Source organism: Anopheles aquasalis, chromosome 2 (assembly GCF_943734665.1).
Source record: "Anopheles aquasalis chromosome 2, idAnoAquaMG_Q_19, whole genome shotgun sequence".
Taxonomy (NCBI): domain Eukaryota; kingdom Metazoa; phylum Arthropoda; class Insecta; order Diptera; family Culicidae; genus Anopheles; species Anopheles aquasalis.
This window is the reverse complement of record NC_064877.1, coordinates 74,063,147-74,079,350: the sequence shown is the minus strand read 5'-3', so window position 1 is coordinate 74,079,350 and position 16,204 is coordinate 74,063,147. Positions and strand designations below refer to the sequence as shown.

The 16,204-nt window shown below is 48.8% G+C and overlaps 1 protein-coding gene across 5 annotated transcripts in view; it reads right to left on the bottom strand.

Moving 5' to 3' along the window:
• Positions 1 to 566: 566 nt before the first annotated feature.
• Positions 567 to 16,204, bottom strand: part of LOC126572269 (mucin-5AC) — a 122,266-nt gene continuing 106,628 nt past the window's right edge. For all 5 annotated transcript variants that reach the window (XM_050231451.1, XM_050231452.1, XM_050231450.1 and 2 more), the window contains 2 exons: positions 11,565 to 11,744; positions 567 to 2,533 (listed from right to left, as the gene is read on the bottom strand). In XM_050231451.1, coding sequence (XP_050087408.1) covers positions 2,406 to 2,533; positions 11,565 to 11,744 — 308 coding nt within the window. In that variant the 3' untranslated portion in view covers positions 567 to 2,405. The remainder of the gene's footprint in view (positions 2,534 to 11,564; positions 11,745 to 16,204) is intronic.

The window sequence follows — 16,204 nt, the reverse complement described above, 5'->3', positions numbered from 1 at the left end:
TTTTTATTTATGCTAACTTTCGATACAAATGTAAGCAAAATCTGAGATACAGGTTTTGGGAGGGGGGGATGGTTTGGTTTGAAGGTCCTGGAGGCAATGAACGAACGGCGCGATCATAAGGAGCGGGGGATGCAAAGGATCGATGTAGCAGAGGAGTACTCTCTTCTCTCGCTCTCTCTCTCTCTCTATCTCGCTTATAAGATGCTCTCTACCGCCACCGCTCGCGCGCCGTACGATTCTGCGGCCCTCCATTAGTGAAAGCTTTTAACGTATTTAACCTTTTTTTAACAACCCCGCGGCGCTAATCCTTATTTGTTAGCTGCCCTCCTCCCCACGAAGGTATTGTGGGTGTTTTTTTTTGTTTCGCCCCTTTGACTTACTTGTTAAGGATTAATAAGGGGGATCCTTTGGGGGATTGTTTAGATTAATCGAAAACGCATTATTTCTTGCTTAACAGAATGTACAGTACATATTATTTTACAAAATAAAACTGATCGTTAAGAGAGTAAGCGAGTAAGAGCAATTGAGTGAAATAAAAAAAAAAAACACAAAAAATCGAAAACGCATCAAAGCAACCGTCAATCAATAAAATTATAAATACACAACATAACAAGCACTGGGTTGGCGGAGTAAGTTCCGAGATAGAGAAATGTGAATGAAGATGGAATAAAAATGAAACAAAAAAATAAAGAAGGTAAAAGCAAAAGGACATTCGAGAGAAAGTTCAAGGAAGAAAAAAACAACAAATCAAATCAACAAATAACAAGAGCGCAACCCGTTCTGCCTGCGCTCTTCGCTCTTATCTAAAACCTGATCTACTTCACTCTCCTGTCTGGACGCTGATTGGGGTTGGCGGTGGCCTTTGGTGACTAAAATTATGATGGGGAGGTGTTTTTCTCCGAAAAGAAGCGTAACAACTTTGCAAACTAAATCAACCTGAGACCTTAGCGAACGTCGACCTGTCTCATGAGAGGGAAGAAGGGACGGGAGGGGGCTTGAGAGTAGGGGAGTAGGGATACTGACTCATTTCGGCTAGCCAAATGTTGGGTGATTACTTTATTTCTGCTGGTTTTTTTTTACTTTTGTTTCCTGTCCTACACAAGCACAACAAACACATGGGAGAAGACAAAGACGTCGCGTCGTGTCGGTTCAATTCGTTCTAGCCACACACTCGCGATTCTTCTCCCTCTGAGCCCTAACTTTTTCCCCTTACCCCGCATTCGCTAACACGTTTTCGTCTGCCCATTATCACTCTCAACTTTCTTAGTTTTTTTTTAATTTCCTTTCTCGGTGTGTCTACGTGTATTCTTCCAGATACTTTCGAATCCGCTTTTCTTTTTTCCATTTCCGGTTTCATTAATTCGACTTTCAAAACGTCCTTTCACGTTCTAATACATGTGTGTCTGTGAGTGATGCAGATACTCGTTTTCTATTCTAAAAAAAGGATTCACGGTGAACGAGGAGCGCGCAATAACGCGCCCCACTGGTTTGGGGCAAGCAGACCGGGCCTTATGTTTAATATCTGTTGTGTAATTTGCTGTCGATAAGAGTCGGTCGCCGTGCAGACGACTTTGTGCCTTCCTCTGTTCTGTATTGTTCATTAAGTTTTGGTTTTTTTTTCGTGTGGCTTGATTAAGCTGGCAGAGAAAGGACAAAGTGATGCCCGTGGGCGCTTATGCCCACTTCAATGATGCGCGAGTAGACGAAGGCTGACGCGAGTGCATTCCTTAAGTTGTTCTGGCCTGCACCTTCTACCAACGAGCCCCATACCCAGAGTTCTATGATGAGGATGTAAGGGACATTGGAAGGATCTGGACCGAGTAAAACAACGGTTACCGTGAGAGTCGTGTGTTCGTGTTCAAAAGCTCATTGTTATAGTCCCACTTGATGATAAGTGTTGTGTTGCCGAGGATGAATCGAGAGGATAAAAACGCACTCACACGTCACAAAACGCTGATCTAACCCCCATCGATAAGGTCGCTGTGGAACGGTTGGATTGGTTTGGATAAAATCGACTCACTGCAACGATTCGAAGTCGTTTCCTAAGGTTGTTTTTGGTGGTTAGGAATCGGTGTGCCTCCCCACGCCAACAGCCACAAACAGTGGAGACACAAAATTTGAACACACACGTGTGCCACAGACCCAGTTCCTGTGTGTTTCACCTTCGCTTTCTGATAAACACTATCGGATCGGAGTGAATTGCTATCGCTATCGCACCGGATCGCCGCTATCGTGGTTAATAGTTGCTTCGGACTGGCAAATAGGGGTTAAGAGATAGAGTATTTCGGTAAAAAAGCCTACCGCTTCTTCTGCTGCTGCTGCTCCCACAAACACTTCAACATTCACCGCGCCTTTAAATGTTCCACCACCGACCACATCCTATGAGACATGAGCCTGCTGCCCCTTTACTGCTTCTCGAGCGAATAGTGGCGCGACTTTTTCCAGAAGCTTTTGAAGAAACCCTTCTTCTTCTGCGTCGTCGGTGTCGTGTTTTGGGACGATTGCTGCGGGAAACTACCTCGGGAGTCGGGCACTGAAAATGGAGGAAGCAGAAAAGCAACAAAAACTTAGAAGAAAATGGAAGAGAGTCTAGATTGTAGAAGGAAGGATTAGCTGTGAAGTTCTACGACATTCATCTCGGCGCGGGAATCGGTCAGGTGTTTTACCTAGAAGGTTCCTAGAGACGCGACACAAACGGCTGATAGGAGACACACGGGCATGGACTAGGGGCATGGTTTCACGTAGCCAAGAATTCCGGCATCCGCGTAGTGGACTCGATAACGTGTCCAGGGGTTTATCCACGGAAGGCACGTTTCGCTGTCGTCGCGCACGAATCAACGTTGCGCCGTTTGCGATACTGTTGCTTTGTGTGTGCTCTGCTCGCGTGGTATCACTCCGGAACGGTTCCATTACACGTGTAGTAGCAGTGTTTTGCTGTCGCTCTCAAATTGTTTGAAACAGTCATGAACATTCCATAGTACAAAACCCCAAATGTCATTCTTGTAATTTATATGAACGCTTCAAAGACACATTTTGAGTAGTCCTGAAGCCTTTTCCTTCTCCGGAGTTCAACTAAAAATCCTCATCATCCTTTAAATACAATTATCCTCTTCCGCGCCACATTCAAGAACCCGAAGTGGCGACACGACTTCTAGTCATCTAGACTAGACATGAGACGATGCCGTTGACCATCATACGATTGGGCATCCAATCACGAACAAGCAGTTACATGCGAGGTGACTGAATCTCCGCCAATTCAATGACACCAAAACACATCCCATACAGGGTGTAGCAGGGCGATGAGTCACCCAAATTTCCAACATAATCTGTGGCTACTACCAATGTGTCCTTCAGAAAGAGCGAGCGTTTAACATTTCCTTCGCGCAAAGAAATAGATTCTCCTCGAATTAAGGGGGGACTTCGGTATTTTTGGGCCAAAAAAGGTCCCGTTTTTGACGATTTTTTGTGACGTAACCATTCAATTTTATTTTTTCAAGTAAATGGCATATTAATCTACAACTTTTAAAGAATATTGGAATTGTTTTCAGCAATATTCATTGAAAACTTAATCCATGGTATCAAATTTTGGTAGGCATGTCGTCGAAAAGGTACTTTTTACGGTGCCCATCGTAGCGACATGACGAGTCATCTGAACTATATAAATCGATATTCGTTAGAAAGATTATAAGTTTATCTAGGTAGTCCCGGAGAGTTTTTGTTGATATTCCAATTTTTCGATTTTTGGCAGATTTTTGAAGTTGAAAAAGTGATGCTCTTTGCGATTCTCCCAAAAAAAACGAGCTTTACATAATTGCTAAAAAAAAGTATCAACAATTTTAATGTCATCTTGACGGGGCTACCTGGCAAAAAGTGTACAGATTATGTGTTAAAAATTTCGAATCGATCGGTTCAGCAGATGGGCACCGACTTTGAAAACGTTGGTTTTGGGAAACGCTCTTCATACTAGCAAGCTGCATGGAGCCTTGTATGAAACGTGGATTTTAAAAAATCTGTATCTTTGTCAGTTTTTCCTCGATTGATCCACAACTTTTTCACAATACTCTTAAAAGGATCAGCATTTAGGGAAAAATGTTGAAAATATGTGTCACAAAAAAAAATTAAATAAAAATTAAAACCCTTAACCAAACAAAGACCTGACTGACCGACAGATCGCAGTAGGCTGTTCCTAGCCTGCCTTGATGGCTGATGGCTGTCAAAAGGGGAGTCAACAAAGTGCCCCAGAATTAGCCAGCTCAGTTCTACCCGGCAGCAAATTAGTAATGCTCCCCCGTTACTAGTACCCGTTCTCGATAGCACCAGAAAAATGTTATCCAATTTCCGTTTCCACACACTCTCTCTCTCTCACATACTCGCCAGGCGTCATTTCCTTGGCAAAAAGCGAAAGCAACTGACCGGCTGGCCAGCCGGCCGGTCGATCGATCGACACACAAATAAAATGCGGGAAATGGGAAACCTTTAGTAACCCTGTGCACCCTCGCCTCTCTCTCTCTCTCTACGCTCTCTATTGCTGCTCCGGAAAAGGATCATCATCAATCACGTGCCATCGCACACCACGCAACGGCCACCTAGGAAGGTGTGGTCCCGTAGAGAAAAGAGACCGTAAGGTTCCTTCCCTTTCGAATGGCACAGAACGGCGGAAAATACCGTAGCATGTGTCGCAATGTGACGCGCGCTGCAGCGGAGAGTTCTTGAATTGTATGGACAGCGAGGGTACGACAAGGGACGAAGAATGTACTTCCCTCCAGAAAAGGAATTTCGGATGTCCAGTCCAAATTTGCAGGGCCAGGCATTCCGCATTCAAAACACACCACCATTCGTTCATTTCATTCGCTCACGCGTTTCGTGCTTCCGTTCGAGCGGAAATGGTGGACCATACCGGAGTGGGGGTTTTTCCGTTGGTGGTGGATGCTGTTGCTGCAGTATTCGCGATGCCGGTATCCCCCCGGCTCCGTATATCTCTGCGCTTTCGTTCCGTTCTGGTTGGGAGTGCTGGCGAGCGAGCATGCGCACTAAAAACCGGCAGAATGTTGGATGTTAAGGAACTTTACAAAGGAGTTCGTCCCACCCAGGCCCAGGGGCCCCGAGTGAAATGGACAAACCAATTACTCATCGTTATCTGGGCGTGTAGTGCCATTTACGAAAAAAAAGCTGAACGTATTGAACCTAATCGATGAATAATCATGTCTAGAAATCAATCGATTACAGATGGTGCGAGGGTGCGCCAGCCCCCCCCAGTTTCGCTATCATGCTGCCCCGCCCCGGTCGCTACTTTCACTGTTCTCTTGCATAATTCATGACCGGATAAAGAGTTGTGTCCCTTGCGCGGCTCCCCTTACTCGTTTCGATCCGATTTGGAAGCCGAAATTTATAGACCAAACTAGGTCACCACCCAATAGACTGCAGCTCATGTAACTGCATTTTCGAACTATCGAAACTATCCCCCCCCCTCAAAAAACCAATTACGAACGAAATCATCGACTCTCGTTAATATTAATTAAACAGTCTGCACTTCTCTGTCGCTGCTACCGGCAGCCGGAGACTCTCCACTCCGAACGAAGCGACGAGCGCGCTCCGTTAACTTTGAAGAGCCCGTTTGTCCGTTATCTCGGTTCGGGGCTTTCAGGGGCCACCCTGGACGGGAGAAAACTCTTTACCGAGACAAATAAATACTTTCAATCGCGTAGAAACTCACCACCTCCACCATCAGCCAGTGGTCAATGTGGAAAACCCCTCCAAAAAAAAACAAACTTCCATATCTCGCGCATTTCGTTTCCGCTCAATTGCGTTCGGCCGGGGATTCTTCGTTGCCGATCTTCTTCAGCTTCAGCAGGAATTCACTCTCAACTCCACGGGAAGGTTGGTTGAAGTTTTTTTGAGATAATAAAAACATAAGGAAGAGCTGAAGCTGGATATGAAGCGAGAGAAGTGATGATGTAGAGAAGAAGGTGCTCTAGACCGAGCTAGCTTGACCACTACTAGGTGAGCTGCGGAATCCATTGAACTCGCGCATTGACTCCGCGTGCGTGCGTGCAGTGCGCAACGGTGGTGGCCGCAAAACGAAGGAAAGGAAAGGCAAAGACCGCAAGAGGCGAACACCTCACTCGCCAGCACTCTCGCGGTGAACCGGAAAAGAAAAGTAATTAAAGTTTTGGTTAAAACATTTTCCTCGCCCCACCGGGAGCGGGATGGTGCCTGAGGGAGTTCTGCGGGTGAGTCAGGCCAGCATTCTGGCCACACTTTGTTCGAACAGAATTTATGGATTACACGCCTCAAGGGGTGTGGTGATAACGGTGCTTTTTCGGACATGTTGCCGCGGTTGATTCGCCGCTGGTGCAATATCTTATTTATAAAGGCCACGGCAAAGTCACGGTCAGTTCGCCGATGGAAGCTACCATTGTAGGTTTGCTAGGTGCATTGGCCTACTAAGTTACTGCAGAGTTACTGGGCGCAGGTCCGAACTGCCAATGTGACAGGTGAGCCGTTTTGTTTGAACGTCAGAACATCCTGCCTACTGTGATGCTGGAGAGGAAAGCGACAAATGCTAGTGAACCTCGAACATCTAGAAAATGGCGCGACCTATCAATGACTGCATGCATTAGTAACCTGTCCATGACGTCCGGGCGCATCGCTTCCTTTCGCGGCAAATGCGGCATTCTATTCCTGGGACCAAACCAGAAGTACTGGAGGTTCTGGCCCCGTTTGCTTACATCCGCTCGGAAACGAACCAGCAAACGAAGAAGAGGAATCTCTTCTTTTCCCTCCTCTGACGCAAAGCTACTTAATTGGGATTCTGGTTTCCTGTCGTCCACGTCCCTTGTTTGTGTACAGGATTTTCAATTATCGCTAAATTTAAGTGGGTCGGTTGGAATGTCCTCTTTCATCTTTTTCATCTCGCCCGACGCCAACTCCCGAGGATGCTACTTAAGAATCAAAAACAGATCATAGAACCAACCGCTAGCGAAATGAAATGACCAAAAAACATCCCAAAAACCCCCAACGGCTTCCTCAGAGCATTCGAAAGAAAATTGTTGTCCCTCCCAACTTACAACTTGGACTCGTCGTGCTAGTGGACAGTTTGGGGCCAATACTAATGGGCGAAAATGTCACCGGTGGGGGAAATCCCGTAACGGAGACTTTTCACCATCATCGGCGCTCGGTCTGCGGTCTTTGTTTGGTCCTCCTCTCCGTCCTGTCCTCTGGGGACGGTGAAGACTTGAACTGAACGGCAGCGCGTTGAGAAATTGGGGCCACCAACCAACGCAAAATCATCGGGGAACCAGAAGCAGAAGCAACAGCACATGATGCTACTTTACTTCTTTGTCCAACGGTTGGGGTTCTCACTCGACTCGGCTTGGATGGAATTATGGCTCGCAATTTCATTTATTTTCGAGCCGAATCACCACCATTTCACCACTTCTACGGCTACGACGACGACGACGACGACGACGACGCTGCTGTGGAGGAGGCCGATCTGTGTCAACGAAGCGAAGGGACTCCCACGAAGCCGAGTTTCATAAATTTGTTGCTCCTGCTCCAGGTCACCCCTTGGGAGGACGGCTGGGACCGGGGCGTCTATTTATAACGCGACTAAAACCGTCTTTACTGCAAGCCCCAGGCCAGGCCATGCGGTGCACAGAGAGAGAGAGCGTTGCAGCAACGACCGAAGGATCGTAGGTTGTTCGCGTCTTGACGATGGATGCACTCGCGCTGCACTCTTGGTGTGGTCGATGCATTGCGTTGCGTGTGAGTGCAGTTGCACCAACAAGCGCTGGTACACCATATCCATCGCTCCACATACCGCATATCGGATGGGAAAGTGGACCTGGACCATCAACACTCGGTGCGAAGTGATTCGTTTTCATTTTCGCCGTGAATTTGTATCGCAAAATGGCACCAGCTAATAAAGATAGCAAACAAGCATGTGCAGCAAATGATGCACCAGCGAACGGCGTTTGAGATGCGCTTCTATGCGCAGATGCCAGAGGTGGTGGACTGTTCTGGAACAGCTCTGGAAACCATCCTCTGACGAGCATCGATGGGGAAGAAGTGCGGAACAAATTAGAACAAGAGCTATCGCGCTCCAGCAGAACACAAAGCGCCATCTTGACGTCTGCCAAGGTATTGGAGTGCTCGGAGTGGGGTTTTTCATTTTTCCCACCCCCTCAAAGTCCATGAAACACATGTTTTGCGTTACCGGAGAACCACGAAACCATTCGTGATTCATTGGGACACGTTACGAGACCGTAGACCGCGGGAAGGAGTAATGCTTTGGCACCGAGGGCAAGCATGTGGGCGCAGCATCATCTCCTTCGATGCGATGGGAAGCATATGGTGTGGTGTGGTGTTTTAGACCGGGAGTAGAGCGGCCTTTCGTTTATTTATTATGCTGAGAGAGAGAGCGGGTGTTTGGCTTCCGGGAACTGTGGAGCAATGTGGAGCTATGAATCATAAGACCTCCGATGCCGACGCCACAGTAACAACCAAACACCCGATATGACTCATTTGTGGCTAATTTTGGGGACCAAACTGGCACTGCCTGTTCAAATAACCCATTAGCATGCCACATAGCCATGCTGCGTGGCTTATCAGACTATGGGGAGTCCACAAGAACTTCCAATAGCGCACAGTCATCGTCATACATTCGCTTTTTGACTTGCCACCGCCAGCGACGACGACGACGACGACGACGGTGTCAAGTGCCAGTGACCTCGAATGACCTTTCTCGCCGTTTGAGAAGAATCCTTTCGCAGACGCAGCGCTCCTCCTTCGCAGCCTGAAGCAAAAGGTCATTGGAAGCCCTCGGTTGAATGTGTCTGAATGGAACAAGAAACTTGCCAGCGCAAGGGTAGGTGTGTGCGTGGTTGTGAAATTTTAATACCAAAACCCCGCCATCCATTTCGACCACCACACCACGCGCCCTGCTTCCTTGCAAATTTACGATTACTCGACAACTTTCTAGTGGCAACACTCCACGGTCGCTCCAACGCTCTGCCAGATGTTGTCAGATTTCTGGGTGCGGTCCCGGGGCCACTAATGGGTTCGCACGCTTGTCGTACAGGCCACGGTGTTGCTGCTGCTGCTGCAGCATCCATCCTAGCAGCCATAGCGTATCCTAGCAGGCACTGTGGCACTTCCTTCCGTATCGATCGGACCTCGGCTTGTATGCTGGTGTGCATGCAGCTCTAGAGCACCACTGCAGTCCCACAACTTTGCACGCGAGAGTGAGACAGGCCATGGACAAGGGCCGTTGGAAGCCGGCGCGGAGTTATGTACATTCGCGAGAGCTCGTCCATTCGGTTCAATGGCAGTTCGCCGGCCGGCCGGCTGGTCGGTTTGCCGGTTTCCCAGTAGTACCCGGTACTAGCCGCCACATGCACATAGCATAGCTAGTAGAGGCAGAGGCAGCTTTTATGCTCGGAATCGAAGAGAGCATAGCTACCGGGCGGAGTAGTGGCACTGAACACATAACCCACATCGAACCGTTCCCGAACGCAGCAGCAGACACATAAATAGACAACCTACCACCCCGGCCATCCAGTAGCCACCAAGCTACTAAAAAATAAAAGGGAAATCATGCCACAGCAGACTGTAGCTGTATGTGTGTTATGTGGGGGGAACACCAACACACACCAATGCAGTAGTGCCGGTTCACTCCGGCAAGGACAACGCAGCACTGGCGTTGCTGGGGAGGACTGGAAGCGAGTGGAGCAAAATAGAAGAGAAAGAATCAAGTCATCCTTGCACAGGCTGCTGCTGCTGTTGCATTCGTTCCGGGATCTTGTGGTTCATTGTCTCGCTGATGGAGAGAAGCATTCGTTCGTGTTCTCGTGGGAGAGTGATAAAGGCTGCGTCTGCAACGCTGCTACTATGTACTCCAGAAGACTGGTGCAAGTTGATTCTCGTCGCTTTTTTTTCTCCTCTTCTCTTCTGTCACTTTCAATCACTTCGCAGCGCAAGAAATACTATTTGCGGCGGACTCTGTTTTATTGGGAAAAAAGGATACTCACAGCCTGCTCGATTCGACTCAAAGTCAATTACGAACACGCTCCTTTTGAAGCTTGGAAGACGCTAGTTGCGTGCCAAGTAATGGCGCTCTATAAAAATGGAATCAACACAACAACTGAATGGTGATATCAATATGATATCAGCCGCCGTAAAAGACGGTTTGTTTCCTGGAATCCCGATGGAATGCTGCGGGCGAACCCATCAACCCGGAACACTTGAGCTCGGCGTCTGGCTGCGAGAAACCGAAATCGGACACCGTGTTCGATAAGCTTCGTAGTAGCGCACCGGAGAGTCAGAAAAAAAGCAAAAAAAAAACGCCCGGTGGAAGTGACTGTATGCAACACACCACCACCACCATCACCCTCTCGCGCCGATAAGACACACTGGGGCAACGACAAATACAAAAAAAAAAAGAAGAAATCCCCTCCCCAAAGGCAGCGAGCGAAGTGCGCGATAACGCGAGGGGAGTAGCTTGCGCGCGCTATGAAGAAATGGAAACGGAATCTGGCTTGCTTGCGAATCACATCCGCAGTCAACAGCATACTGCAACGTTCGTGCCGTTCAAAAGTGCGAATCGACTCCTCAAAACCCGATAAGGACATGGCTGAAAAGGGGAGGCGAGGACTTGTGGGGTGGAGCATGATGTGTGCGTGACTCACCCACAGACGCACACACAATGTCATCAAGAGTGAGGCGCGCGAAACTAATCGAAACCGCCACTCTAAGCGTGCCACTCTGCTTGCCTCCAGCCGCGTGGCCGGAACAGTTTGATAAGATACAAATGGCGAGGCGACGCTCCGCTGGTTGGCTGGCGGCTTGGCCGGTAGCAGCAATGTTTTTCGGGTTGCTGCGATGTACGATGTGTACTGATAATTTGATTTTGTTCCCGGTGGCGCATTTTGCAACGCCTGCTTGACGATGAGCTCACCTTTTTTTTTTGCTGCGAGCCAGATCATCAAGGAGGCCATTTTTGTGCCTCACGGTTCGCATCGCTTGGCCTCTCTTTTTCGCATTTCGATAAGCTGGCCGATCAACGAAGAACGAACGTGGGGTTAAAACTGGAGCGCCAGTTTCTTATCATGCCAGCGATTGCACAACGCACACCATAAAACGTGATCGATCGCAAGAGCATGAAGGCACACCCCTGACACAAAATTAGCTTTTCCAAGTCCAGATACCGGGGCACGTATCGTTGCTGGTCCGCGTGTGCAATCGGGAATCGCAAATGGTCCCCCTGGAAGATGCTCTACATTCCAGAACGTAATGAACAACCAGAGCGTTTTATGTTTTAGATAAAAAAAACAACCATTTTGTGATGAACAAACGGTTTCTTCTCGGCTTCGGGGATTAGTATTGATTCGTCCTAGTCTTAAAACGAGCCACGAAAACGTTATCAAGTGACTTCTTTGCTCCCCGCCAAATCAACATTGCTGGGTGTGGCATACAAATTGGAAACCATCAATTCTGACCTCCGCGGACTGAACTCGCGATGATGATTGTGTCTGTGTCTCGGGAATACGGACAGTTCGGTCACTTACCATCGGAACCGGGTGACCGTTGCAGGAAGACGGTTGACGAATCACGATGCTGGGGCTGCTGATAGTGGTGTTGTTGTTGTTGTTGTTGGTGCTGAAGATGCTGCTGCTGCTGCTGATGATGATGCTGGTGGTGTTGGTCTCGGTCCTTTTTCGATTCCTTCTCCTTTGTTCCGGAATTGCCTGTTTCCGTTGACATCGAGTGGTTGTGGCGAACAACGGCGGTCGCAGGAAAGAGAGGGAGAGAGAAAAAGTCAAGAACAACCGAGCGCAGAACCGCACCGTGGTTGTTGATTAGCTTCCATCCTGGCAGAATGCGAATACTCGTCTATCTTCTAATGGACCAAAATGGGTGATGGTGGTGGTGGTGGTGGTGGTTAGGGTGTCTATTTGCAGAGTGAAATGGTTCCGGAAGCTAAGGAGGAACAGTGGAGGCCGGGTGATGTGATGTGGGCTATTTCCGTTGGCATAATCAGCATTCCGAAAGTGATGAAAGGAAGTGACTCACTACAAGAGGCATTGGCATGTTCCAGGAGCAGAGGGGTGTGGCGGTGGATAAGGTTATCATTCCCGGAGAGGACCGAGTTGCGCTGTTGCTAGTGGCGAGCGCTTTCTAGCGCGACTTTTGAGTGTTAACGAAACAATAGATAAGTTGTGGCACGAGCTTGGGCCGAAAGGTTAAGCTGTCTGGCACTTGTTGCCACATCTTCCACTGTCTGTCAGCCTTTATCATCTACCCCTCAGGGAATAAATCTAGGCTGGCTCAGACAATCTTCATGAGCCGCCTTTCCTCCTCTTGTTGAGGTCAACAGTGACCGGGGCCATGGGCTGATTCGTGTTTTTTTCGAATGTGTTTTTTTGTGGACACAGAACACAGAACAAAAAGCAAAAGTGCATTCTCGTGCACTTCTTATCGCTCAAAACGGGGTCTCCATCGTTCCAGACCAGCGGCGCTGCTTTGTGTGAAGGCTCCTCCACCCATTCTGGTCCCTCTGGCGTCCGCCGAGTGGGACGACGTTGCATCTAGGTCGCGCGTCAAGCATATTATCGGCGGCCTTGATGAATGCGCTTCCGTCCGAAAGATTCGGTGCGCGTTTGTGTTGTGACATTGTTCTGATAACGCAGTAACGCGGAACAGGCCAGATTAGCGGCAGTAGCTGACAGTACAGTGGGCCTTCTTTCTCCGATGTGATTGCGCTGGTCGCAAGATGTGAATGTTCTGTTTTAGCCAATATACTGTGTCTTTATTTTATGGCGTCTACTTTTCCTTGATTCTGGGGATTTTATGGGGCCTTCTCAAGGTCTAATCCGCCATTATAATGCCATCGACGCCCTAGAGGCGTGGCAACAGCTTCAGCGAACGGTAGAATTCTATTCTTACAAAATTCCCTCCAGATTCGCATCTCGCGAAAAGTATTTTCAAATATTTTTGCCTCTTCTTAGATGGAATTGTGTGTTTGATATCACGACACTTCTATCTTTTTCGCGACGAAGCTGAAAAAGCCATGTTCCCCTGAGCTGAGTGCGGAGTTCCGCTCGGATGAATAATAAATGAGGTTGACGGGTGCGGAAGGTTAACTTTCCAAATTATGTTATCCAGTGACAGCACTGGCAGCGGCAGCGGCTTCTAACTTACTCGACCCAGAAAGCGGCCCCGGAATTGCGCTAGCATTAGGTTCTGCCGGCCTAGAACCTTCAACATGTGTCCTGCGCTGTTCCGCTCCGGATGCTCCTTACGGATGCTTGGATGATGACAGCCGGCCCGGACCGGTTAGGGGGGGGGCGGGGGGGAGTCTCGCTGGCCTCTTTGCCTTGGTCACCAGCGCGGGTGGGGCTCGCTCGTAAAGTTCACTGGAGCCGAAGTAATCGAAATGTATTGCGCGGAATGGCGTCGGCGAAAGTAGTAAAACTGTGGGTGCACGCTCTCACTCTCTCTTTCTCTTTCTCTCTCTCTCTCTCTCTCTCTCTCTCTCTCTCTCTATCTAGGGCCATTATGCTGCGTGTGGCCAAAGGCATGAAAATGGAAAAGAATTTCCATTAACCACTAAGCGTCCTAGTCGATTTTTGCGGTGCTGGTGGTGGTGGATGATGGGCTGACAGAGGAATTGCCTCAAATCAACTTCAGAGCACTTGAGTTGCCTGAACAAGGACCTGTAGAATTCCACAGTGTGCCTGGGTGTGTGCGGCCGTGACATGAGGACACAGATCCTTGTGCTAGCACACAACATAACACATTCTGTTGATTGGAGAGGATATTTAATGAACCAGTTCCCTCCATGAATACCGGACGGCGGCGGCGACGGCGTGGAGCAACAGCGTGATTCCTCGAGTACCGGGCCGTCCGGCATTTCCGGCTCATTTCCATCCCCAAACACACATGTGTCTGTGTCCCTGCGCGTGTGTATGTATGTGTGACAGGACACGTCCACACCCTTCATCCGCTATTAACGTTGGAGCATTTCGAGATACTTTTCTCTTGTGGACGCCCTCGGAACTCGGATCCGCCGTTCCGGCCCACGGCGACCATGGCTTTGATGCGCGCGCATAGGGCTGGTCCTTATGTTGATGGGGAAACCGAGCGGTGGTTTGCAATAAAGTGACTTGCAGCAGCAGCAGCAGCAGCAGCAGCAGCACAAAAAAGGAGGAAACAAAAATCCTTCCCCGTAGGAGGACATTGTGTTGAATATGATTGTTGGCGTAGCAGCAGCATGGGGTGCTACCGTGGGAGTGGTGTGGAGGTATTAATCCCGTCAACTCGCTGGGTGTTCCGGTAGCACCATTCCTTTCACCAATACCATGCCGTGGCTTAGGCGATGACGTGGATTAGAAGGATCTCAGGAGCGAGGATCCGGTGGTCACTGCCATCTGCCGAGCTGATGGCGCGGAGTAAAATATGACCGCAATTTCGGCACACATTTTGGGTGAAAAAGGTGGTCTACACCGAAGGCTCTATACTGCGATTAATAAAGAAGAAGTAGCAGGAACAGCAGGAGGACGCCGTGGGTGGTTAAAAGTTTTCCTTTCAGACGAACTTTTCCTACAAAATGAGCTTTCTCTACTCCCCCTTCCCCCCGCAGTGCCGGAAGGGGGTGCTATCAAGGAATAAACAATCAAATAAACAAAAACAAGTAAATGCTTTTTCGCGTGTCGACGAGGGTCCAGGTGAAAAGGAAAAAGAAGAAAAAAAATTCTTTTGCCAAATGAATGAAAAGGCCGTAACGGCACCGTTCGAGCAAACGGAGCAGTGGTATCCGCACGTGCTCCGTTCGTTGGGACGCATACTACGATGCAGAGTCCTTTCACCACGCACACACGCAGCACGATAGGAGACAGAATTTCATTTTCCATCCTAGCAGACATTGACCGCTGATTTCCATGGAGAGTACACTCCAGTCTCGCTTTGCTTGTCTGCTGCTGCTGCTGCTTCTCAGGGGGTTGTGGTGTGTTTTCCACGGCGAGGCGAAAATCGATTTTCATCTTGGCATCGGGAATCCTTACACAACCACACCCATACCATCGGTGGCCCATACCGAGGGGGGGGCAGGACCGTACTTCACTCACTAGCACTAGTACGCCACTTGCAGAATTGTGCGTGTGGCCATTAATGTTTATATTATTTCACCCCACCGCAGCACGCGATTCCTGCGATGCTTATCCTTGCTAGCGGTTCCGGTCCCCTCCCCCCGCCACATTAGCATCCTTTGGCGCACCCTTCTTCGTGTCACGCGACCTCACTAACACGCACACACGCGCACAAACACAACATTACAATCGTTCACACCGGGGGTTCGCTATAATCCTTTGCGAATGCGATATCCTTTTTCCGTGCCCCTACCGTCACTGCCTACTAGCGTCTCGAAGGATGTTCTTTGTTTTCATCGTCTACAACACCGGGGCGGGATGGTACATATAATCCGCTAGAAAATGGCGTGAAAAGCGTACGATGGAGCTAAATTGATAAGTACAAATGAATGGGGCGACACTTTCTCTGCTCCTCGACCCTCGAGAGTCGTTTAAAGTATCGAAACGGCTTGAAATGATTCGAAATTTCTGCTCCCACCTTAGCAACGGCACTGCCGGCGTGTTGAAAGCAAAGGTTGCTTTTCTTTGCAATGGATGCCAGAGCCAATGGAACAACGGCTAGGAAATGGTTCCAACGTGCTTTGCTGCCACAAATTAAACTTAATTGTTCTCGTGAGCGCTCCTGTGAATGAAGCAATAGTAGTGAGGGGATCGTTCACAAATGGATCGCAAATGCTGGCAAGGAATGTAGTCGTTTATTCGGAGGACATTTAGAAGCGATCCCAACACAGGGATGCCGCCATTTCACTGATAAGATTAGGCAATGGGCAAGAGAAGGGCGAGGCGAGAGGACGATTCATTTGCATATCCACAACTACTTCATTGTCGAAAAGGATTAACGCGTTGCGTGTCTTTGCACAATAAATGGGAATTGATCCGCGCGACCCCTCGCGATGCGTCACTCTGCTGCTGAGAGTGCGGCGCGGAGAGAGACAGAGGCAAGCAACAGGGAATTGAAATGCCTTTTTTTCTAACTCACAAGATGGTTGTTAATGTGTAAGAGTACGATTAGAGCGCACTAAATTGTATAATACTGTACACGCCCTGTGAGTAACTGGCGA